Source organism: Cetorhinus maximus, chromosome 8 (assembly GCF_964194155.1).
Source record: "Cetorhinus maximus chromosome 8, sCetMax3.hap1.1, whole genome shotgun sequence".
NCBI lineage: Eukaryota > Metazoa > Chordata > Chondrichthyes > Lamniformes > Cetorhinidae > Cetorhinus > Cetorhinus maximus.
This window is the reverse complement of record NC_135886.1, coordinates 50,225,375-50,249,427: the sequence shown is the minus strand read 5'-3', so window position 1 is coordinate 50,249,427 and position 24,053 is coordinate 50,225,375. Positions and strand designations below refer to the sequence as shown.

At 43.4% G+C, this 24,053-nt stretch overlaps 1 protein-coding gene across 2 annotated transcripts in view; it reads left to right on the top strand.

Moving 5' to 3' along the window:
• LOC144683618 (AT-rich interactive domain-containing protein 2-like) overlaps nucleotides 1-24,053 on the top strand; it is a 242,586-nt gene that overhangs the window by 107,163 nt on the left and 111,370 nt on the right. For both annotated transcript variants that reach the window (XM_078546821.1, XM_078546820.1), the window contains exons 4-5: nucleotides 16,261-16,394; nucleotides 18,086-18,304. In XM_078546821.1, coding sequence (XP_078402947.1) covers nucleotides 16,261-16,394; nucleotides 18,086-18,304 — 353 coding nt within the window. The remainder of the gene's footprint in view (nucleotides 1-16,260; nucleotides 16,395-18,085; nucleotides 18,305-24,053) is intronic.

The following is a 24,053-nucleotide window of genomic DNA, read 5'->3' as shown; positions in this document are numbered from 1 at the left end:
TCATCAATTACCACTGTGTTTTTATTAAAATGCAAACCTTCAAGCAGAACCTATGTTCAATTTGAACAGTACCCCTTAGGATAAAGGTTGCTTGATGGTTCCGTGAAGCCAAAGTAACCTGGTGTGGAGCAACACTGACGCATTGCGAGCACCCTATCTACTTAGGAGTCACCCTTGACAGATGCCTCACCTTCAAGAACCACATCAAAAGACAAAGGCAAAAGTGAACGCACGAAACAACATCCTGAATAAGCTCACTAACACAAAATGGGGAGCAAGCTCGAAAACATTGCGAACCAGTGCACTTGCTCTTTGCTATTCCACTGCCGAATACGCCTGCCCTGCATGGGAAAGATCTACTCATGCTACGAAGATGGATGTCGTTCTGAATGCAAGCTGCCGACTTATTACAGGTTGTTTAAAACCAACAAACACCAACAGCCTATATATCCTGGCGGGTATCGCTCCCCCTGATATAAGAAGAGCGGTAGCCAGCAAGAAAGAGCGACTCCATCAAACATCAGATGAGAGGCACCCTCTACATGGTCATACACCTACACCCAGCCGCCTAAAGTCAAGGAAGAGCTTCATGAACAGTGTTGTTCCATTACAATCAACCCCATCTGAAGCCCGCATTGCCTTGTGGAAAGACTGGCTCGCCAGTCTCGAACAACCCCCAGCGATGGAAATTCTACTGGATGAAGGCCTTCCCCCAGGAGCTAATTGCAACTGGGCAACCTGGATGTGCCTTAACAGACTTAGGACTGATGTAGGTCGTTCAAAGGTGTCACTAAGCAAATGGGGATATACAACCTGCCCGACAACTTGTGAATGTGGAACTGAGCCACAGACTATGCAACATCTCCTGCAATGTCTATCGCTAGAGGAACCCTGCACTGTTGCAGATCTTGCCGGATTCAACAACAAGGCGCAAAAATGTGTCCAGTTCTGGCCGGGCCATGTATAGACTGTCCGTGGACACGATAAGAAGCTTGATGGTTCACTATTTGGATTCCAAATATAATTCCACCCTTCATGCTTCAGATCCACCCACAATTACAGACATCTCCACTGTGAGATTGGATGTCTACATGCCCCTGAAGGTGGTAGGACAGGTAGATAAGGTGGTTTAAAAAAAAAAGCATATTGAATGTTTTCCTTTATTGGATGAGGTATTGAGTACAAAAGCAGGAATGTAATGTTGGAACTAGACTAAAATGCTGGTTAATATTTTGTGTACAGTTCTGGTCACCACATTACAGAAAGGACATAATTGCTTTAGAGAGGGTACAAAGGAGATTTACAAGAATGTTGTCAGGGCTGGAAAATTGTGGTAATGAGAAGATTGGCTAGGCTAGGTTTGTTTCCTTAGAACAGAGGAGGCTGAGGGGTGATCTAATTGAGGTGTACAAAATTATGAGGGGCCTAGATGGGGTAGACAGGAAAGACATGTTTCCCCTAGCTGATGGGTCAATTGCCAGGGGCATAGATTTAAGGTGATTGGCAGAAGGATTAGAGGGTACATGAAGAAAAGCTTTTTCACCCAGAAGGTGGTGGGTGTCTGAAATTCACTGTCTTAATTGGTGGCTGAGACTGAAATGCTCAACTCGTTTATAAGGTACCTGGATATGTACCTGAAGTGCTGTAGCCTGCAAGGCTATGGACCAGGTGCTGGAAAGTGGGATTAAAAATGAGTGGCTAGCTTCTCTTGTTCTCTTTTTCATGGCCAGTGCAGACACGATGAGCTGAATGGCCTCTTTCTGCACCGTAACCTTTCTATGGTTCTATCCTGATATTTATGCTTACTGCCATGTGCAGCCACATGCAAAGCTATCTCTCTTTAGTTGCACCAACTCGCTCTGTAATAAAGTTTGGGGTCCACAGCTCCATTTTATCCTTTGCCTCATCCTATGCTTTTTCCTTCTTTCAGCTGTTGCAAATTGCAAGTTTCAATAACTTGTGGGTACCACCGCCCCTCAGGATTCTTCTTCCCCTTCATTTTCCACTAATCCCATCTCATCTTCCAATCTCGTCCCTCGTCGTGTTTCACGATCCCCTCTAGCCAGCCACACCCTGACCCTGAATAATCAGCTCTCAACAAAGGCCTCAGCTTCATTCCCTTACCACCCCCACCTCAAAGAATTTTGAGCTCGGCAAGATGCTGAGCTCTTCTTCCATTGCCTTTGTCTCCATGCCTACTTATTTAGCCAGGAGTCTTCCCCTTCACACAGTGGACCGTTTTTCCTCTGTTCAGAATTCTCCTTCCATCTGAACCCCCCCATCGGGCTTCTTAACTCTGTTGAGGTTTTTTCATTGAGAGCTACAAGCATGACATTTGGCTTTTTAAATTTCTCTTCTCCCCTCACTCATTCTAACCCGCCTCCCCCTGTACTAGCAGCACTCTGTTCTATAAGGTCCAATCCTAACACAGCTCAAAGCTGGGTATCTGTGAGATGCTGTGGACCACTAGCAGCAGCGGAATTGTATTCAACCATAGTCTAATCTTGTGGCCTAGCATGTCCCTCATTCTACCATTACCATCAAGCAAGGGGACAATGAAGATGCCAGGTGCATCAGACATAGCTAAAAATGGGATCCCAGCCTGGTGAAGCTACAGCACAGGACTGCATGTGTGATAAAGAGCAGAAGCAGCATACAATAGGCAGGGAAAAGTGATTCCACAGCCAACGGATCAGATCAAAGCTCTGTGGCCCCGCCACACCTAGTTGCCAGCACTTGCTTAGCAATAACCTGCGCACTGACATTCAGTTTGGGCTCTGCCAGGGCCACTCAGCTCCTGACCTCATTACAGCCTTTGTTCAAATATAGACAAAAGAGCTGAACTCCAGAGGTGAGGTGAGAGTGATTGCCCTTGACATCGAGGCAGCATTTGACCGAGTGTAGCATCAATGAGCCCCTGCAAAACTGGAGTCAATGGGAATCAGGGAAAATTCTCTGCTGGTTGGCGTCATACCTAGCATAAAGGAAGATGGTTGCGGTTGTTGGAGGTCAATTATTTCAGTTGCATAACATTATTGCAGGCGTTCCTCAGGGTAGTGTCCTAGACCCAACTATCTTCAGCTGCTTCATCAATGACCTTCTTCCATCATAAGGTCAGAAGTGGGGATGTTTGCTGATGATTGCACAATGTTCACCACCATTCGCGACTCCTCAGATACTGAAGCAGTCCATGTCCAAATGCAGCAAGACCTGGACAATATCCAGGCTTGGGCTGACAAGTAGCACTGAACATTCGAGCCACACAAGTGTCTGGCAATGACCATCTCCAACAAGAGAGAATTTAACTATCGTCACTTGACATTCAATGGCATTACCATCATTGAACCCCCACTATCAGCATCCTGAGGGTTACCATTGACCAGAAACTGAATTGCACTAGTCATATAATGTGGCTACAAGAGCAGGTCAGAGGCTGGGAATCTTGTGGCGATTAACTCACCCCATGACTCCCCAAAGCCTGTCCACCATCTACAAGGCACAAGTCAGGAGTGTGATGGAACACTTACCTGGAAGGGTGCAGCTCCAACAACACTCCAGGACAAAGCAGCCCATCCACAAACATTCGCTCCCTCCACCACTGATTCACAGTGGCAGCAGTGTGTACCATCTATAAGATGCACTGCAGGAACTCACCAAGCCCCCTTAGACAGCACCTTCCAAATCTACGACCACTAGTATCTAGAAGTACAAGGACAGCAGACACATGGGAACGCCACCACTGGGTCAAACTCCAGGAACTCCCTCCATAAAAGCAATGTAGGTATACCTTCACCACATGGACTGCAGCCGTTCAAGAAGGCAGCTCACCACCACCACCACCTCAAGGGCAATAAATGCTGGCCGAGCCAGCAATGCCCAGATCCCATGAACAATTTTTTAAAAAGTTGTGAATGGTGCTGAATAATTAAAGAACAAACCGGAGGAGGAGACTCAACAAACATCCCCACCCTCAGTGATAGGGGTGTTCAGCATATCAGGACAAAAGACAAGGCTGAAACATTTGTAACCATATTCAGCCTGAAGCACCGAGTGCATGATCCACCTCAGTCTTCTCCTGAGTTCCCAGCATCACAAATGCTAGTCCTCTACCAATTCAGTTCACGTGATGTCAAGAAACAACTGAAGGCACTGGATACTACAAAGGATATGGACCCTGGCAACATCCCGGCAGTAGCACTGAAGACTTGTGTGTAGAGCGAGCTGCACCCCTAGCCAAACTCTTTCAATTTATCTACAACACAGGCATCTACTTGGCAATGTGGAAAATGTGAGCTACATAAATCAATGTTAGAGATTTAGTACTGCAACAATAGAATCACTTCACAGATCTGCACTTTGCATTCATGCCTCATTTTATATTGTGGAATTGCTTCCAATTGAAGTGCTTCCTCAATATGTCTCTATTCCCTGTGTGCCAAATTCTCCCCATGTATACTGCAGGATGAAATTGGTGATTTTGGAACAGCTACACTTCTGCAAGATCTACATAAGGACACTTAAAACTGCCAGGTGTGAGATTTTCCCCTTCAGACATTTCCCACCTCTGGTAGAGAGTGGGGTGTGCAGGGGGTGGTTGGTGGAGCACACAGACAAGAAAGAGTAAGAAAAGTTCTGGAGTTAAAGTTCTAGAGGGAATATTAAAAATTAAAAGCTAGCCTGAATGAGGATTAGTTCACCTGTGTCTAGAATACACCAGGCCCAGTAATGAGTAGCGGCCATTTAATTTTGGTGCTTTACTTGTGGATGCAAGGGGGAAAAAAGGAATCACCACATATAATGGTGTTCCCTGTTTATAGTATAAACTGCCTTGTTTATATTAGTGATATAAATGTATTAAAAGATGACCATCCCACATATATTCAAATTGACAGAATGTGAATAACAGGAATCTGAGGGTCCTCACCTTTTCACCATATTTATAAAAGACTTGAATGAAGGAACAGAGAGCTATATTTCTTAGTTTATTGCTGACATTAAGCTCTGTGGCACAGTAAATAGTGAAGAAAGGAGCAGAAATATTCAGATGGCCATGAGTGGTTAAAACTGGCAGATAGAGATCAATATGGGAAAGTGTGGAGCTGTCCATTGGAACCAGGAAAGATATTTTCTAAATGGCAAGAAGCTCGGAACTGTGGATGAGCTGAGAGATGGTATAGTTTTCAGTAAAGCCTAGTGGATAAGTACAACAAATGATTAAATTAAAAATAATTGAAGTGACTGATGGATTGTTGGCTTTTATCTCAGGAGGCTGGAATTCAAATGGGCGAAAGTTGTGTTTTGCTGTATCAAGCTTTAGTTAGACCCCCATCTACAGTATTGTAATCAGCTTTGCGCCTAAGGAAGGATATGTTGACCTTGGAAGGGATGCAACATAGATTCACCAGAATGATACTGGGGCTATAAAGGTTAAATTACGAGGACAGGCTGCCTCAAGGTGTTTAAGATGATAAAAGAGGTTGATGTGGTGGGGATGAGACCGTTGTTCACCTCCTTGTGGATTGTGCCTTTGCAAAGAAGGTCTGGAGAGAGATGCAGTGGTTTATGTCGAAGTTCATCCAGAGCAGTTCTGTGACACAGGACTCTGTGCTCTATGGGCTGTTCCCAGGGACACACACCGAGACAAACATCAACTGCAGCTGGAGGATCATCAACTCGGTGAAAGATGCTCTTTGGTCTGCCCGAAACTTGTTGGTCTTCCAGCGCAAAGAGTTGTCCCCGACTGAGTGTTGCAGACTGGCACATTCCAAAGTCCAGGACTACGTGCTGAGGGATGCACTAAAGATTGGGGCAGCCGCTGCAAAGGCACAATGGGGAAAGGTCGCTGTCTAAGACCTTTCTGCCACAGTGCACCGAGGGGCTGGGAGCTGTTGAGAGCCCCTCGGGCTGTACAGCTCAAAATGAATGTATGCAGTGAATACTAAGTATTATAAATGTATAGAAGCCCCTCAGAGTGCAACATGATGTATGTTGATAACTCCAATACCTTTGTCTGATTGTCTGCATTGACCATATTGAAATGATTGTAATATTCATTGATAGTTTTGATGTACCTTGTGATACATGTGTAAAATTTGAATCTGATTGTACTTATGTGATGGTGATTTTGAAATGTTTTGAAATGTTCTGCCAGATATTTTATGAATAAAGTATATTTTTCAAACAAAAAATCAGAGGTTGATGTGTTGGATAGAAACTATTTATTTTGGTATGGGAGTCCAGAACACAACCACATTAGTGTAGAATTAGAGCTAAGTCGTTCAGAGGCAATGTCAGAAAGCCTTTCCTCACACACACAGCAGTGGAAATCGGGGATGGTCTCCCCCAAAAAGCTGCTGAAGCTGAAAATTTCTGAACTGAGTTTGATAATACCCTTGCCTAACAACAAATTAAATTAAGCGTTAATGGAACTATGTCATGTAGATGGAGTTCAGAATTGGATGGTGGAACAGGGGCTGAATAGCCTACTCCTGTTAGATTAGTATTGCAACAATAGAATTACTTCACATGATCTACTGGACTTTGTACTAACATCCCATTTTATGTTGTGGAATTGCTTCCAATAGAGGGAGCTCCAAGTTACTGCTCAGGTACAGGAGTCATAATGTGTGGAGTAGATATACAGCAATATTTGTGATAGAACTAACAAAATGTGCTTCTGCCATTTGCCCATTAAAACTGGTGGCAACCAGGGTGATCCATTCAAAGCTGAGTTTTTTCACAGTTACACCATTATTTTTAGGTTAATAACTTGCCTCGAGCACATGAGGGTTAATATCCAAGTAGCTTTAATTATTGTGATTGATTAGAATTCAGTAGTTTCTGGTAATAGTGCTTTCCATATTCTAATAATCCTTTGTGTTGCTGAATTCATTTTGACTTTGGCATTTATGCTAATTGATCTGTGGAAGTAATCTTTTACTGTTTACTCTTTCGAGCCCTTCATAATTTTAATGGCTATTTCATTTCCACAGCTTTATTTTCCAGTGAATAGAGCCAAAGATTTTCAAGTATGCCATCAAAAATTCCTCTCATTCCTGGTGTCCACCTGATAAATCTACATTGCGATGTATTTTCTATAATGGAGTGTTTACACTGTGGGGGATGGTTAAGATAAAATCCTAAGTACTAACCAGATCATTGTGCCTTAAGATACATTTACTTTAAAGTTGGCATGCCTTGTCTGCACAGTAAAACAGTTACTGTAGGCTTAGTAGTTGACAGGAAGCCAGCTGAAAGAAGTTGCTTTTGCAGTCTGATAAAAGTACACCTGTGCACACTTGGAGTCATGCATCTGCACCTCATTAGAAACTTAAATCTGGTGCAGGCATTGCTGCACAGTATTTTCTCCCTTGTCAACCAAGCAGGGTGAAAACCTACAGAGAAAAGTGTGGAGCGTTTTTATTTTTTTAAGAACAAAACAAATTTAGTTTGTTCTGATTATCTTATGTATATGGAAAATATATGGTATCTCGTAGCATTGGCTATTTCTCTTCACTTGTTACTGGGGCAACTGCAGTACTGTGCATGCTAGAAATCTGAAATAAAAATAGTGCTGGGAATACTCAGTAGATCTGGTAACATCTTTAGAGAGAGAAACTGAACGCTAAGGATCACCAACCTAAAACAGATGCTGCCAGTCCTGTTGAATATTTCCAGTACTTTGTTCATGTAGTTTTCACTTTAAATTGTTTAGAGATGCCTCACTCTTGCTGCGGTCAATTGTCAGGAGTTTTTTTTTTAGTCATTCATGGGATGTGGATGTCGCTGGCAAGGCCAGTATTTATTGTCCATCCCTAATTGTCCATAACTGGCTTGTTATGCCACTTCGGAGGGCAGTTAAGAGTTGACTACATTGCTGTAGGTCTGGAATCGTGTGTAGGCCAGACCAGGTAAGTACAGCAGATTTCTTTAGTAAAGGACATTAGTGAGGCAGATGGGTTTTTACGACAATCTGTAGGGTAGCTAGATGCAGGTTCCAGGTTTATTTAGACACAAAGAAGTTATGTGAGGTGGTCAAAAGTTTCGTTGAAGAGGTTTTAAGGAGCATTGTAAAGGAGGAAAGAGAGTTAGTGCGCTGGAGAGATGTAGGGAGGGAATTCCAGTGTTCCTAGCCAGCTAAAGACACGGATGCCATTGGTGGAGTGATTAAAATTAGGAATGCTCAAGAGGCCTGAATTAGAGGAGCACAGATATCTCGGGAGGGTTGTAGGACTGAAAGAGATCACAGAGTTAGGGAGGGACGAGATCATGGAGGGATTTGAAAACGAGTGAGAATTTTAAAATTGAAGTGTTACTTAACGGGGAGCCATGTGGGAGGCCAGCCGGAGTGTATTTGAATAGTCAAACGTAAATGTTTTAAAGATATGGATGAGTGTTTCAGCAGCAGATAAGCTGAGGCAAGAGAAAGATCGAGTAGTGTTATGGAAGTGGAAATCGGCGCTCTCAGAGGTGATGTGAAGCTAATATGTGGAAGCTCATCTCAGTCAAATTTGACAACAAAATTGCAAATAGTCTGGTTTAGGCTCAGGTAGGGAGCAGATGATATCAGTGGCAAGGAATCATGGTTTGCAACAGGAATCTAAGACAATGGTTTCAGTCTTCCCAAAATATCAGAGGAAATTTCAGCTCAATCAATAATTGCAAACAACACTAAAGTTCTGTAGTAGTAAAACAAGCCAGTTCTGAAATTCAAATAGGATTTTGCTGGTATAAGACTAGACATACTAGAATGATTTTTTTAAAGGCTCAATTCACGAGTTGGGCAAAGGCAAAGAATATCTTAGAACATTAGAAAATGAAGTTTGCCAGTCAGCTCCTTATGTCCACTCAAGTCATTCAATTAGATCATGGCTGATATGTACCTCAACTCCATTTACCCAAATCCCACTGAACCTTCAATCCTCAATACTCTGACTTAACAAAAATCTATCTGTCTCACTCTTGAAAGCTCCAATTATTCCAGCAGCCTCACAACCTTGTTGACGAGGAAGTGTGCCCTGGGTGTCTACAACCCTTTGTATGAAAGCCTAGCTTTAATTTTAAGATAAAAGCAAAATACTGTGGATGTTGGAAATCTGAAATAAAAACAGAAAATGCTGGAAAAACTCAGCAGGCCTGACAGCGTCTGTGGAGAGAGAAACAGAGTTAACGTTTTGAGTCTGTATGACCCTTCTTCAGAGCAGCGCTTTTCAGAGCAGGTGCTCAAAATTTTGAGAGGCCTAGAGAGAGCAGATGTGGGAAAAACTGTTCCCATTGGTGGAAGGGGGTGGGTTTGAGCGTCGGAGGACACTGATTTTCAGTGAATGGGAAAGTAACCACGGGCAACACAAAGCATTTCATCAGGTTGATACCTTATTCTTAAGTGTGGCTGGTGCTGCTCCTGGCATGCTCTTCTGCACTCCTCATTGAGCCAGGGTTGATTCTTTGGCTTAATGGTGATGGTAGAGTGAGAAATATGCTGGCTCATGAGGTTTCAGCTTGTGCTGGAGTATAATACTGCTGCTACTAATGGCCCACAGTGTCTCAGGGATGTTCTAAATCTGTTCTGAATCTATCCAATTTGGCGGGGTGGTAGTGCTGCATTGTTTCACCATTGCAAATGGCCATTGTAATTTTGTGGTTATTGCCGCCTTCAGGTGGATTTTGCCTAACACAAGGTGATGCTCCGACCCTACAACAGCACCTCAACAAATCCGGGCATCTTGCCGAGATGTTCCCCATCTGCTGCTGATGCATATGTAGTCAGTCTCGTTCAGGGTGTTACCACCTGGAGACCTCCTTTTGTGGATGTTCTTGTGTTTGAAGAAGCTACACCCAATGCTGAGCCCATTGCTGTTGCTGAAGGCCAGCAAGTGCTTGCTGTTTCCATTGAGCATACTTGCTGACCCATGAGGCCTGATCGCACTGTTCAGTCCTCACCAGTTGCCATCGAGCTTAGTATTGAGGCTACTGATCAGTAGCTTGATATCATAGTTGGGTGCCTCATTCAGCCTGCCCTGCAATTAGTGGTAGAAATCATTTTTCCCCTCCTCTGTGTCTGCCTCTGGTGTGTAAACTTGCATGACAGTGACTTAGAACATATAACATAGAAACTAGGAGCATTTGGCCCTTCGAGCCTGCTCCACCATTCATTATGATTATGGCTGATCATCCAACTCAATAACATGCTCCTGCTTTCTCCCCATATCCTTTAATCCCTTTCGCCCCCCAAGAGCTATATCTAACTCCTTCTTGAAAGCATACAATGTTTTGGCCTCAACTACTTTTTGTGGTAACGAATTCCACAGGCTCACTACTCTCTGGGTGAGGAAATTTCTCCTCATCTCAGTCCTAAATGGTCTACCCTGTATCTTCAGACTGTGATGCCTGGTTCTGGACTCCCCCACCATCGGGAACATCCTTCTTGCTTCTACCCCGTCTAGTCCTGTTAGAATTTTATAGGTTTCTATGAGATCCCCCCTCATTCTTCCGAACTCCAGCGAATATAATCCTAACTGACTCAATCTCTCCTCATTATGTCAGTCCCGTCAGCCCAGGAATTAGTTGGGTAAACCTTCGCTGCACTCCCTCTATAGCAAGTACTTCCTTCTTCAGATTAGAAGACCAAAACTGCACACAATATTCCAGGTGTGGTCTCACCAAGGCCCTGTACAATTTCAGCAAGACATCCCTGTTCCTGTACTCGAATCCTCTCGTTATGAGGGCCCACATACCATTTGCTGCCTTTACCTTCTGCTGCACCTGCATGCTTACCTTCAGCAACTGGTGTACAAGGACACCCAGGTCTCGTTGCACATTCCCCTCTCTCAATTTATAGCCATTCAGATAATCTGCCTTCCTGTTTTTGCTACCAAAGTGGATAACTTCACATTTATCCACATTATACTGCATCTGCCATGCATTTGCCCACTCACTCAGCTTGTCCAAATCACCCTGAAGCATCACTGCATCTTCCTCACAGTTCACTCTCCCACCTAGCTTTGTGTCATCTGCAAATTTGGAGATATTACATTTAGTTCCCTCATCTAAATCATTAACATATATTGCGAATAACTGGGGTCCCAGCACCGATCCCTGCGGTACCCCACTAGTCACTGCCTGCCATTCGGAAAAAGACCCGTTTATTCCTACTCTTTGTTTCCTGTCTGCCAACCAGTTTTCTATCCATCTCAATACACTACCCCCAATCCCATGCGCTTTAATTTTACACGCCAATCTCTTATGTGGGACTTTGTCGAAAGCCTTCTGAAAGTCCAAATAAACCACATCCACTAGCTCCCCCTCATTAACTCTACTAGTTACATCCTCGAAAAATTCTAGTAGATTTGTCAAGCATGATTTCCCTTTCGTAAATCCATGCTGGCTCTGTCCGATTCTGCCACTTTTTTCCATGCGCTCAGCTATTAAATCTTTTATAATGGACTCTAGAATTTTCCCCACTACTGACATCAGGCTGACTGGTCTATAATTCGCTCTCTACCTCTCTTTTTAAATAGTGGGGTTACATTAGCTATCCTCCAATCTGTAAGAACTGTTCCAGAGTCTATAGAATCTCGGAAGATGACCACCAATGCATCCACTATTTCTAGGGCCACTTCCTTAAGTACTCTGGGGTGTAGATTATCAGGTCCTGAGGATTTATCGGCCTTCAATCCCATCAATTTCCCCAATACTATTCCCATACTAATACTGATTTCTTTCAGTTCCTCCCTCTCACTAAACCCTGTGTTCCCCAACATTTCTGGTATGTTATTTGTATCCTCCTATTTGAAGACAGAACTAAAGTATGTATTTAGTTGGTCAGCCATTTCTTTGTTCCCCATTATAAATTCCCCTATTTCTGACTGTAAGGAACCTACATTTGTCTTCACCAATCTTTTTCTCTTCACATGCCTGGTGAGTTTGGCGTGCTTTGTGTGGAATCTGGCGGTCATGATGTGATGGTTTACTGGCTTCCACCCAACTAATGCTAGACCAACTCCATGGGTGTGGTGGTGTTCTTGCCTGGAGTATAGGATCGACACCCCCCCGCAACAATCGCTGATGCGTCCTTGGCCTTTCCACAGTATTTTGCTGATGCCTAAGATGTCAAGTTAATGGATCCTCATCTCTTCCAGAGCCTGAGAATCTTCCCATGTTGGAAGTGTTCTGACATTCCAAATGCCGATTCTGGTGATGGTTTTGGTGTTGAAGGTTGAACTTATCAAAGATCAGACTTTCTTTTGGCTTTCAACAAGCTCCCCACATTTCTTTCCCCTCAGTTATTTATTTCATCATGAAGAAGATGATGGTGGGTGCAGACCTGGGCATCCTGTGGCGACACCAGAGGTTGACGGACCTGGATTTCAACGACTACACCTACTTGCTGACTGCAGAATTGCACATGCTCCAAGACATGACCACCAGTCTTGAGAGTAAAGGCACCAAGGTTAGTCAATGCATCAGCTGTGAGAAGATAAAGACAGTTATGACTGGACAGCAACAAGGCCCTCCCATCACCATTGGGCAACAGAACATCAAGGACATCGACCATTCCCCTGCCTAGGAAACAACATCTCCAAGGAGGGTGATATAGAGACGATGCCCACACGACAATTGACAAAGCAGCATTGTTCTTCCAGCGGTTCCACACAATCTGGGCAGCCAACACCATCAACACGGCCATGAAGCTGCGACTCCACCTGTCCATGGTAGTACCAACCACGTAAGAACCAGGGCATCACATGGAGAGACAGCATTACCAATGAAGAAGTACTGCAGAGGACTGGTCAGAAATGCCTGTAGGACAACATGACGGAGAGACAACTGAGGCTGGTAGGTATTTAGCTTCCCAGATGTATGCCCCGCCAGAGTGGCAGCAGAATGGACACCACCAGATGGAAGACGATGACGGAGCCAGCCAAAGAAGACCTGGCAAAGTACATTTAAGAAGGACCTTCAAGAGCAGATACTATCGGGGTGGAGAGAGAGAGACTGCGATGAACCCGGGCTAGTAGTGAAGTCTTGCTGCCCATCCTCCTGCATGAGACTAGAGGAACTATGTCTAAGTAAGTGCCACATAACATGATGGAGAATGTTCTCAGTGTGAAAACAGCACCACTATCTCCACATGGACTGCGCAGTACTTCCTCCAATCAATGCTATCATGAACAGATGTATTTGTGACAGGTGGAATTGGTGAGGATGATGTCAAGTAGGTTTTTCCCTTGGGTTGGTGTTTTTGCCTGCTACTGCAGGCCCACTCTGTTAGCTGTGTTCTTCAGGACTCGGTCACTAATGGTGCTCCTGACCCGCTTTCGTTGATGGACATTTAAATATCCCACCCAGAGTACATTACTTGCTCTTGCTGTCCTCAGTAGTTCTCCCAAGTAGTAGCCAATGTGGAGGAGTACTAATTCATCAGCTGAGGGAGAGCAGTGTTTGGTAGTCAACATGTTTGACCTGATGCTTGAGACTTGGTGGGGTTCGGAGTTGATATTGAGAACTCCTTGGGCTGCCACTCCTTTTGATCTGTGTACCACTGTGCTATCATCTCTGGTAGGTCTGTCCTGCGGGAAGGCATATACCTAAGGATGACAATGGAGGCGTCTGCGGCTTTAGGTGAAAGATATGATTTTGAAAGTATGACTATGTCAGGCTGTTGCTTGACTAGTCTGTGTTTAGCTTTCCCAATTTTTGTACAAGTTCCCAGATGTCAGTTAGGAGGACTTCGAAATATAATCTGGGTGGATGTTCCATTGTGGTGTTCGAATCCAGTGCCGAGAGCAATGTTGGGTGGTCTATCCAGTTTTATTTTTATACTACGGCATGTTGTAACAGAGGCCTCGTTATTACGTCTCATCCAAAAAAATAATAATTTGTGATAATGAGGAAAACATAGAAGCTCATGAAGTGTAATATTTTTGAAATATTTGTGTATAATTTTTTTTAATGTACTGTCATTGTTGCATCCTGTTTCTATATGTCTTGCCTTTTTGCACATTATCTATCATCTGTAAAATAAGTCTGGTCTTTGCTTTATCCAAAAGGGTATTGTGCTGTGATTTGCATCCAGTTGATCATTTTAAATAAAAGAGGGGTGCAAAGAAAAGCTTCCCTCCCACCATGTTAGGAATTGTGCCTCCAATGCCACTTGATTCACCTGAGGGGATTCTTGGAGGAGCCTCTCAGAAGTCTGTCCTCCTGCTCTGCGTTTATACTAATGATTATTGAATTGCATAGACAAGACTTTATGCATCATTGTAAGAAATGTAGAGATCATCCTTTGTAGTACGGAACAAAACTTTTTTGTGAGTATGAGCAGAAGTGCCCACTGTCAGTGCTCTCAATGAGTTCGATTTTGAAATTTTGTACCAGGTGTACTATAATTTCCTGTAAATATTTTGTTTTTTGGAGATGACATTCCACCCGAGTTATTATCTTTCCTATGAAAATTCGTAATCAAAGAATGTTCAATGTAAATATATTCTATTTCCAACACATCTAATTACTCATGGTGCTCTCAGTTGCATTAGAAATAAATTGGAAAAGAATATAGTGCACTTTTGAGCCTTACCTTATTTACCCAAGTTCACTTTTAATAGACAGTATAAACGGTGCAATAGATCCATAGGGTATAATTTATCTCCTGCTTGAGTAATTTGTCAGCCTAAATGTAGGACATAAATCATATCACATAGGTCTTCAAAGTGATTACCAGCAATCTATCCTAAGGGGAATGGTTAATGCCAGATTTCACTATAAGCTGTAGTGGTATATTTTAAGTCCAGTATTGTATAAATATAATCCCTGATAAACTTTTAATATCCCATACTTACTTTGAAAACTGTCAGTTCTTGTTGATCAGCATGTTTAGATCTATATTGATGAGAAAAGGACTTCATTTAGCACATCACTTCATGTGTTTTGATATAGAATCATAGAAATTATAGGACAGATGGTTGACCATTTTTCCCATCATGCCTGGACTTTTTATTCTATCATGGGATGTGGGCGTCACTGGTAAGGCCAGTATTTATTGCCCTTTACTAAATCCCCTTGAGAAGGTGGCCTTCTTGAACTGCTACAGTCCATCTGATATTGACTTTTCACTCGCAGTTTGGTACAACTGAGTGGCTTGCCAGGCCTTTTCAGAGGGCAGTTAAGAGTCAACCACATTGCTGTGGGTTTGGAGTCACATTTCGGCCAGACTGGGTAAGGACATTAGTGAACCAGATGGGATTTTACGACAATCTATAGTTTCATGGTCACTATTACTGAGACTCATTTTCAATTCTAGATTTATTAGTTAATTAAATTTAACTTCCACCAGCTGCCATGGTGGGATTTGAACCTTTGTCCCAAGAGCATTAGCCAGGCCTCTGAAATTCCAGTTGAGTAACATTACCACCAGCACCATCTCCCCATATTACCACTGCCCTTGTGAACTTGCTCTGTATTCTTGTATATTCTTCTTTTACATATATTTAACTGATTCCCTTTTAAATTAAATAGCTTTTGTTTTAATAATGACTTGTGGTAAAGCATTTCCATGTCCTAATAACCCTCTGTTGGGGGAGGAAAGGTCTAACTTTCCTCAGTCGGTACTCTGTTTCCAGTAGATAAAGCAATCTTACATTATTTGTGTTCTCAAACCTGTTTCATTATTTTAGACCCTAATTTTAGGTTCTTTTTCTCCTAGTTTTTGCAGGGGTCGGGGGAAAGGGTTGTTGAAAACTTTATTACTAGCTATAAACTTAAGGTAGCTCACCAATTCTGAACTAAATCAATGAACAAATTCAACATAGGTTCCCTGCTTTTGTGTTCAATGCCCCTAAAATCCCATTCTCTATTCTTTTTCCCAAAATGTACTACTTCATATTCTCTGCATTGAAGCGCATCTTGGCATGCAACCGTCCACTCCACCAGACTCTTGTGTTTCTGCAAATTCCTACATTCTTCTTCACAGACTACTATACCTCTAATTTTGTATCAACAAATTTCAGTATCATTCTTCTCTTGCTCAGGTTTAAATTGTTTGCATTAGTATATATCTCATTTAACATGCGTTCTATTTGTCTCTTAACACAGAATTAAGCTATTGATTATTGTACGTTCCAGCCTTGAAATGGAAATGTGTAGAACCTCAATTATAATAAATGCTTATCTGATTAAATTTGTATATGTGTCTCTGACATGTCGACTACAATGTTAACCCCAAGGAAACTGTATGCTTAGTTCAGTACTGTGTGCTTTGTACAGGTACCTGGAGAGTTACGAGAAGTTGCACCATTTTGGTGAGGATGACGAAGTACTTACACCGACCAATTCTCGACCACAGGGTGTAGTCTCTGGGGTTCATCTGTTTTATAATCGGCATCAGCACATTATTCCAGGTAAGTGCCAACAAGAGGAAGCTCTAAAAGTTGTAGTAATTATTTACATGGCTTATCTTGGTGGATTAATGTTGAACTCCAGCAGGAGTGATGTAAGTTGTCAATAGCTGCTTTTTTAAAAACTCTTTATATTGGGAGACTGAGCGAACTCCTATGTTTAGTTGTGGAGCTGCTTCCTAAACCCAGAAGTACCATGGGGCAGCATATCTGTGCTTTGGCCAGTGCACCCGTGCAAAGTAATTGCATCACAACATTACTACAGAGAATATTTGTGGGCACGTGTAATGGAATCACTAACAAAACATGCTACTGTAACAGCTGTCTGCAGCCTCCAGAAGAGCAGTGACAGATGGGGAGATTCTATTTAATAAAAAAATTATCGTCTGGACCATCAATTTATCTTTGCTGATGACTAAGCAAGATTAATATTGTGGAGACGGGTGATTGAAGAGCTATTTAAAAGCAGCTTTCAAAAGTGTTTTCAGCAGGGCCTTTCGCTGTCATAGAATAATACAAAACAGAAGGTGACCATTCAGTCCGTCGTGTCTGTGCCGACTCCTTAAAAGACTCATTCAATTTGTTCAATTTCCCTGCTCTTTGACCATAACCCTACAAATATTTCCACTTCCAAGTATTTGTCCAGTTCCCTTTTGAAAGTTATTATTTAATCTGCTTCCATCAACCTTTGTCAGTATATTCCGGATCATAATAACTGATTTATTAAAAAAACTCTATGCCTCTGGTTCTTTTGTCAATTGCCTTAAATCTATGTCCTCATGTGACAACTCCTTCTGACACTGGAAACATATTCTCCTTATTTACTCTATGCAAAACCTTCATGATTTTGGACACTTCTATTAAAGCTTCCCTTAACCTTTGCTGTTCTAAGGACAACACCCTCAACCTCTCTAGTCTCTTAATAAAATTCAAGTTCTGCATCCTCAGTACCATTCTCATAAATCTGCTCTGAGACCTTGACATTCTTCCTTAAGTGTGGTGCCCACAGTTGAACACACTAACCCAGTAGGCACCTAACCACCTATCATATTCTATTTCTCTATTTAAAAAGCCATGGATCCTGTATTTTATTTAATAGCCGTCTCACCTTGTTTTACCTATCTTCAAAGATTTGTGTATGTCGACCCCAGGTTTGTCTGTTCTTGCAATACCTTCAAGATTATACCATTTAATTTATATTGCCTCTTCTCAATCTTCCTACCAAAAGGCATCATTGTACTTTGTATTTAAATTGCATCTTCCATGTCTGTCCGCATTTTACAAATCTGCGTCCTTATGAAGTTTGTTACTGTATTGTTTGTTACTCCATTGTTTATTATATTTCTGAGTTTCATGTCATTTGCAAATTGTGAACACAAGACCTGTATACACAAGTCCAGGTCATTAATATATATCAAAAAGAGCTGTGGTCATTATACTGACACCTTGGGGACACCACATTTTGTTCCAGCCGGAATAACAACTGTTCATTACTACGCGCTGCTTTCTGTCTTTAGCCAATGTTGTAACCACACTGCCAGTGGCCCTTTAGTCCCATGTGCTTCCCATCAGAGCTTTGATGTGCTGTTAAACTCCATCTCTAATGTGACTTGTATGATTTTAGTCTTCAATTGTCAAACCTGAGTTCACTATAATTTAAGGATGAAAGAAATTAAAACTTCTCTTTCTTTCAGAAAGTGTACGTCGAGGTTATGGGCTTTTTACAGAATTTACCACGATCAGCGACTATAATAAAGTGGTGCTGTCTTTACTTTCGGGACTTCCAAATGAAGTGGATTTTGCAATCAACGTTTGTACACTTATGTCACACGGGAACAAACAAGTACTACAAATGGAAAAAGACCCGAAGGTTGTTACACTGCTGCTTGCACATGCTGGGATTTTTGACGATAGTAAGTAACTATTTTTTAAATCCATAAATAAAAATATAAATTATGGGATCATCAGAATTTCGGAAATAGGCATAGAAACAAAAGCATGTCTATTTCAGAGCTGTGTGCACAGAGAATCTAATAAATAGGCTGGCATCTTAAACAAAATGACAACAGAAATTTGGTGAGAGTGGTAATTTGGTGCAGAAGGGAAGGGTGTTCTTAGTAATTTAAGCCAAAAGGCAACAAGAAATAAATAATCACACCAGAGGAAATAAAAACAATCGCACCGTAGTCCACAGATGGAGCGGAGGGCAGAAACTGAGGAAAATCAGGCAAGTATCTAGATATCCCTTTGCGTGTTTAGTTTCTTTATTGGTTAGTGTTACAGGTAACTCACCATCCTGACTTGGAAATATATCGCCGTTCCTTCACTGTCGCTGGGTCAAAATCCTGGAACTCACTTCCTAACAGCGCTGTGAGTGCAACTACACCACATGGGCTGCAGCAGTTAAAGAATGCAGCTCACCACCACCTTCTCAAGGGCAACTAGGGATAGGCAATAAATGCTGGCCCAGCCAGCAAAGCCCACATCCTGTGAATGAATAAAAAAACAGCTAGAATTAGTAAGTGTCCCTTTGATTTACACAAATAAGTGTAAATCAAAGGGACACAAGCTGAACTATTAAATCCTAACTGCATTTATAGATGCTAGTAACTGATGAATAGTTAAGTAATTAAACACAGTAATCTAATTAATTTATTTAACATCAAGCTAAATCCACCTATTTAATAGATCTTAAGCAACTAATTAGTTCAAAAAGTAAAATACAGATGAATAACTAATTAATAAAGACATGACAATGCAGGCAATGTGTTGAAATTGTAGTACATGAGAGAGTTTGTGAACAATGAGACTGTCCCAGACTGCCACATCAAAAGAAATGGCTCTTTGCGAGTCACTCCGACTCAGTCGTTGAGATGGTCTGACATAGATACTTTGATTCATTAGGTGAGAGAAGAAACTGCTGAATAATTTATTCAAGTGCAGTAACACCAGAACAAAACAAAGCTACAGAAAGGGGAGAATGTGACTGTCAGCCAGCTGGGTAAGGGGAATATGAAGGAAGCCTAGCAGACACTGTTCCTGTCCAACAGGTCTGAAGTACTGGACACTAACATACCCTCTAATTATTTTTTGTAATGCACAGCCAATTCGTTACAGTGCTCAAGTCCTTAAATTGTTTTGAGTGGCTACCTATGAGTAGCAGCTGAAAGGGAACAAATTCTGCACAGTCTGATTGGGAACTTGTGGGCTGATATGGCACTGCGCAGTTTAGCGGGAGCAATGTTTGACACCTGTAAGGATAAGGAGAATGACTGTGGGAAGGACAGCCAGAAGGTTGACCAAGGCGGCATGGACCAGAAGGATGTCTAAGGGGAGGAGGTGCAGAGTAGAAAGCTTGCCATTATAAGGAATTCTATAATCAAAGGAATTATAGTATTCTCAGGATCAAGAGTCCTGAAGGGTGTGTTGTCTATGCATTGCTGGGGTAAGAGATATTTCAAAATATCTGGAAAATAACGTGGAAAGGGAGTGAGAGAATCCAGTTGTTGTGCTCCATGTCTGAATCAACATAAGTTAAGGTTGATGGAGAGACCCTGCAATGGGAATATCAGGAGTTAGAAGCTACATTGAAAAGCAGAAATATGCAGGTAATAATGTCAGGATTATAACCCAAGCCACGTGCAAATTGGCATAGGGAGAAAAAGATTAGGAAAGTCAACACATGGCTGAAGAAGGTGTTACATTTTGTGGGACACTGGCAGTGGTATTTGTGCAGGAGCTGTGCAATTGGCATAGGCTGAATTGGGTTGGGGCCAAAGCCCGAGTGGAAAGGATAACTAGAGCTGTAAATAATTGTTCAAAATAATAGCGTGGAGGAGAGAATTGCCAGAAATTGCAGAAACCTAACAATGGAATTGGGAAAAGAGAGTAAAGGATAAGGTAAAAGAAGGAATAAGGATAACCTGAAAGAACAGAGAGCAGATCAAGCCATATGGCATAAAGGCAAAAATAACTACAAGATATAAGAGAAAAATAAAAAAAGCAGTTTTAAACTGTTGGTACAGCAATATACAATGTATTCAAAATTGGAAGAGCTGTTTCACAGACTAGTCAAGCAACAACCTGACATAGTCACACACATGGAATCGTACCTTACAGATAATGTCCCAGATACCACCATCACCATCCTTGGGCGTGTCCTGTCCCACTGGCAGGACAGACCCAGTAGAAGTGGCGGCACAGTGGTATACAGTTGGGAGGAAGTTGCCCTGGGAGTCCTCAACATCAACTCCAGACTCCATGAAATGTTATGGCAACAGGTAAAACATGGGCAAAGAAGCGTCCTGCTGATTACCACATACTGCTCCCCCTCAGCTGATGAATCAGTACCCCTCCATGTTGAACACCACTTGGAGAAAGCACTGAGTGGAAAGGGCACAGAGTGTACTCTGGGCGGGGGTCTTCAATGCCCATCACCAAGATGGCTCGGTAGCACCACTACAGACCGAGCTGGTTGAGTCCTGAAGGACATAGCCGCTAGACTGGCTCTGCAGCAGGTGCACACAAGAGAAAAACATACTTGGCCTCATCCTCACCAACTTGCCTGCTGCAGATGCATCTGTCCATGACAGCATCGGTAAGAGTGACCACTGCATAGTCCTTGTGGAGACAAAGTCCCATCTTCACATTGAGGACACCCTCCATTGTGTTGTGTGGCACTAAATGGGATAGATTTTGAACAGATTGAGCGTCTCGAGAATGTACAACCATGAGGCGTTGTGGGCCAGCAGCTGCAGCAGAATTGTACTTGACCACAATCTATAATCTCATGGCCTGGCATATTCCCCAATCTACCATTACCACTAAGCCAGGTTATCAACCCTAGTTCAATGAAGAGTGCAGGAGGGCATGCCAGGAGCAGCACCAGGCACACCTAAAAATGAGGTGCCAACCTGATGAAGCTATAACACAGGACTACTTGCATGCCAAACAGCATAAGCCGCAAGTGATAGATAGAACTAAGTGACTCCACAACCAATGGACCAGATCTAAGCTCTGCAGTCCTGCCACACCCAGTCATGATTGGACAATTAAACAACTCACTGGAGGAGGAGGCTCCACAAATATTCCCATCCTCAGTGATGGGAGAGCTCAGCAAATCAGTGCAAGGGGTAAGGCTGAAGCATTTGCTACAATCTTCAGCTAGAAGTGTCAAGTGGATGATCCATCTCCTCCACCTCCGGAGGTCCCCAGCGTCACAGATGTCAGTCTTCAGCCAATTCGATTCACTCCATGTGATATCAAGAAACCGCTGAAGGCACTGGATGCTGTAAAGGCCATAGGCCCTGACACTATTCTAGCAATAGTGCTGAAGACTTGTGCTCCAGATCTTGCCGTGCCCCTAGCCAAGCTGTTCCAGTATAGCCACAACACTGGCATCTACCCAACAATATGGAAAATTCCTCAGTTATGTCTTGTATGCAAAAAGCAGGACAAATCCAACCCTGCCAATTAGTGCCCCATCAATCTACTCTCGATCATCAGTAAAGTGATGGAAGGAAGGGATCATTAACAGTGCTGTCAAGCAGCACTTGCTCAGCAATAACCTGCTCACTAAAGCTCAGTTTTGGTTCTGCCAGGGCCACTCAGCTCCTGACCTCATTACAGCCTTGGTTCAAACATGGACAAAAGAGCTGAACTCCTGAGGTGAGGTGAGAGTGACTGCCCTTGACATCAAGGCAGCATTTGACCGAATGTGGCATCAAGGAGCCCTAGCAATCCTGGTGTCAATGGGAATCTGGGGAAAACACTGCACTGGTTGAAGTCACACCTAGCACAAAAGACAATGGTTGTTGTTGCTGGAGGTCAATCAAATCAGTTCCAGGGCATCACTGCAGGAGTTCCTCAGGGTAGTGTCCTATGCCCAACCATCTGCAGCTGCTTCATCAATAACTTTCCTTCCATCATAAGGTCAGACTGATGTGCCAGAGAGCGTAGTGAGTGATGTCACTGCCCATTGGGCACAAACCAAAACTGGCACCCACTGACAGGTGCACACAAATGGCAGGAGAAACAGCACATGTGCTGGCAGACAGTGCGAGCTAAGTGCATGTGTGCAACTGAGATAAAAGCAAAATACTGCAGATGCTGGAAAAACAGAAAATGCTGGAAAAACTCAGCAGGTCAAGCAGCATCCGTGGAGAGAGAAACAGAGTTAACATTTTGAGTCCGTATGACCTTCAGCACAATTGTTCCTGGTGCCTGGTCGATCAACATCCGGAGTTACAGTATAAAAAATAATAGGGTTCTCGACACATTAGACAAAAGGAAAATTAAAGTTGGGTAGGATGCTAAAAGATGTGCTTGTACATCTGTTTCTGTGCAGTATGTTTCTACATTATGAGTCTGTTCCACCATTCAATTAGATCAGGCCGAATTGCACCTCAACTCCATTTACCCACATAGCTCTTTAACACTCCTTTAACACTCTTAAGATGGATATGAAGAGATGACAAAGTTGTTACACTTGCAGATTAACGTTTTCAAAGCTCTCCTCTTTGAAGCAGCAAATTGTTCCTCTTACACGTACGTAACATTTCAAATTTGTTTTTTCCTCTTAGTCTGCTAATTTTGTTTTCCCTCCAGAAGGTCTTGGTAAAGTTTATTCCACAGGTACCAGTCGCACACTTGTGCTTTGCCAAATATTTTTTCACATGGGCTTGGACAATCTGTCAGCAACTGTTGGAACATATAGACATTTCAGCTGATTCCCTGATGGGCAAGACTCCAGACCTCTTCCCTGTGTCCTTTCTCTTCCCCTCACCATTCTCATACACGCTCTCCCTTTCTTCCTTGTTATACACTCTAACCCCCGCAACATGCTATGTCTCTTCCATTCTACCCCTCTCCACCCATGCTCATCTGCCTTCCCGCCTGCTCCCCCCCCCCACCCCACCACCGTCTGCTCCCCCGTCCCCTGCCTGTCCCCCCCGCCTGCTCTCTTCCCCGCACCCCCAGTCTCCTGCCTGCCCTCTCCCCACCCCCTCCAGTCTCCCGCCTGCCCTCTTCCTCTTCTCCACCCCCCCTCCCCCCACCCTGTCCACCGTCTGCTCCCTCCCCCAACTTCCTCCTGCGCTCCCCCTCCAACTATGTCCTCTCTCTCACCCATTTTCCCACTGCTCTCATGCCCCCATCTCCCTCCTGCTCACACGTGCTCTCGCTCTCTCTCCAGGTTCCCCATGCTGTCTGTCTGTCTCTCTCCCTATCCAGTTCCCCCGCCTCTCTCTCTCTCTCTCTCTCTCTCTCTTGCGCTCTCGCTCTTTCTCTCTTCCCTCCCACCCCCTCAGCTCCGTCCTGCTCTCTCTCTCTCTTCCCCCCCGACCCCCAGGTCCCTCCTGCTCCGTGCCCTGTCCCGCCGTCGTCCCTCTCACTGCATGCCTTCTCTCCCCCTCCCCAACATGCCCTCTCTGTCCCCCCCCTTCCTTCAGTGCACCTCTCTTCCTCTCCTCCCTTTGCATGCCCTCTTCCACTTATGCTCTGACTCACACTCCTCGCACTCCCCCCGCACACCCATCCTCCCTTCCTTCATGGCCTCTCTCTCTCCCCTTCGTCCTCCCTCCAACTCTCTCTGCTCTCTCTCTCTCCACCACCACCATGCGCCCTCGCAATATCCTCCTCACTTTTTTCATATATGATCTTTTA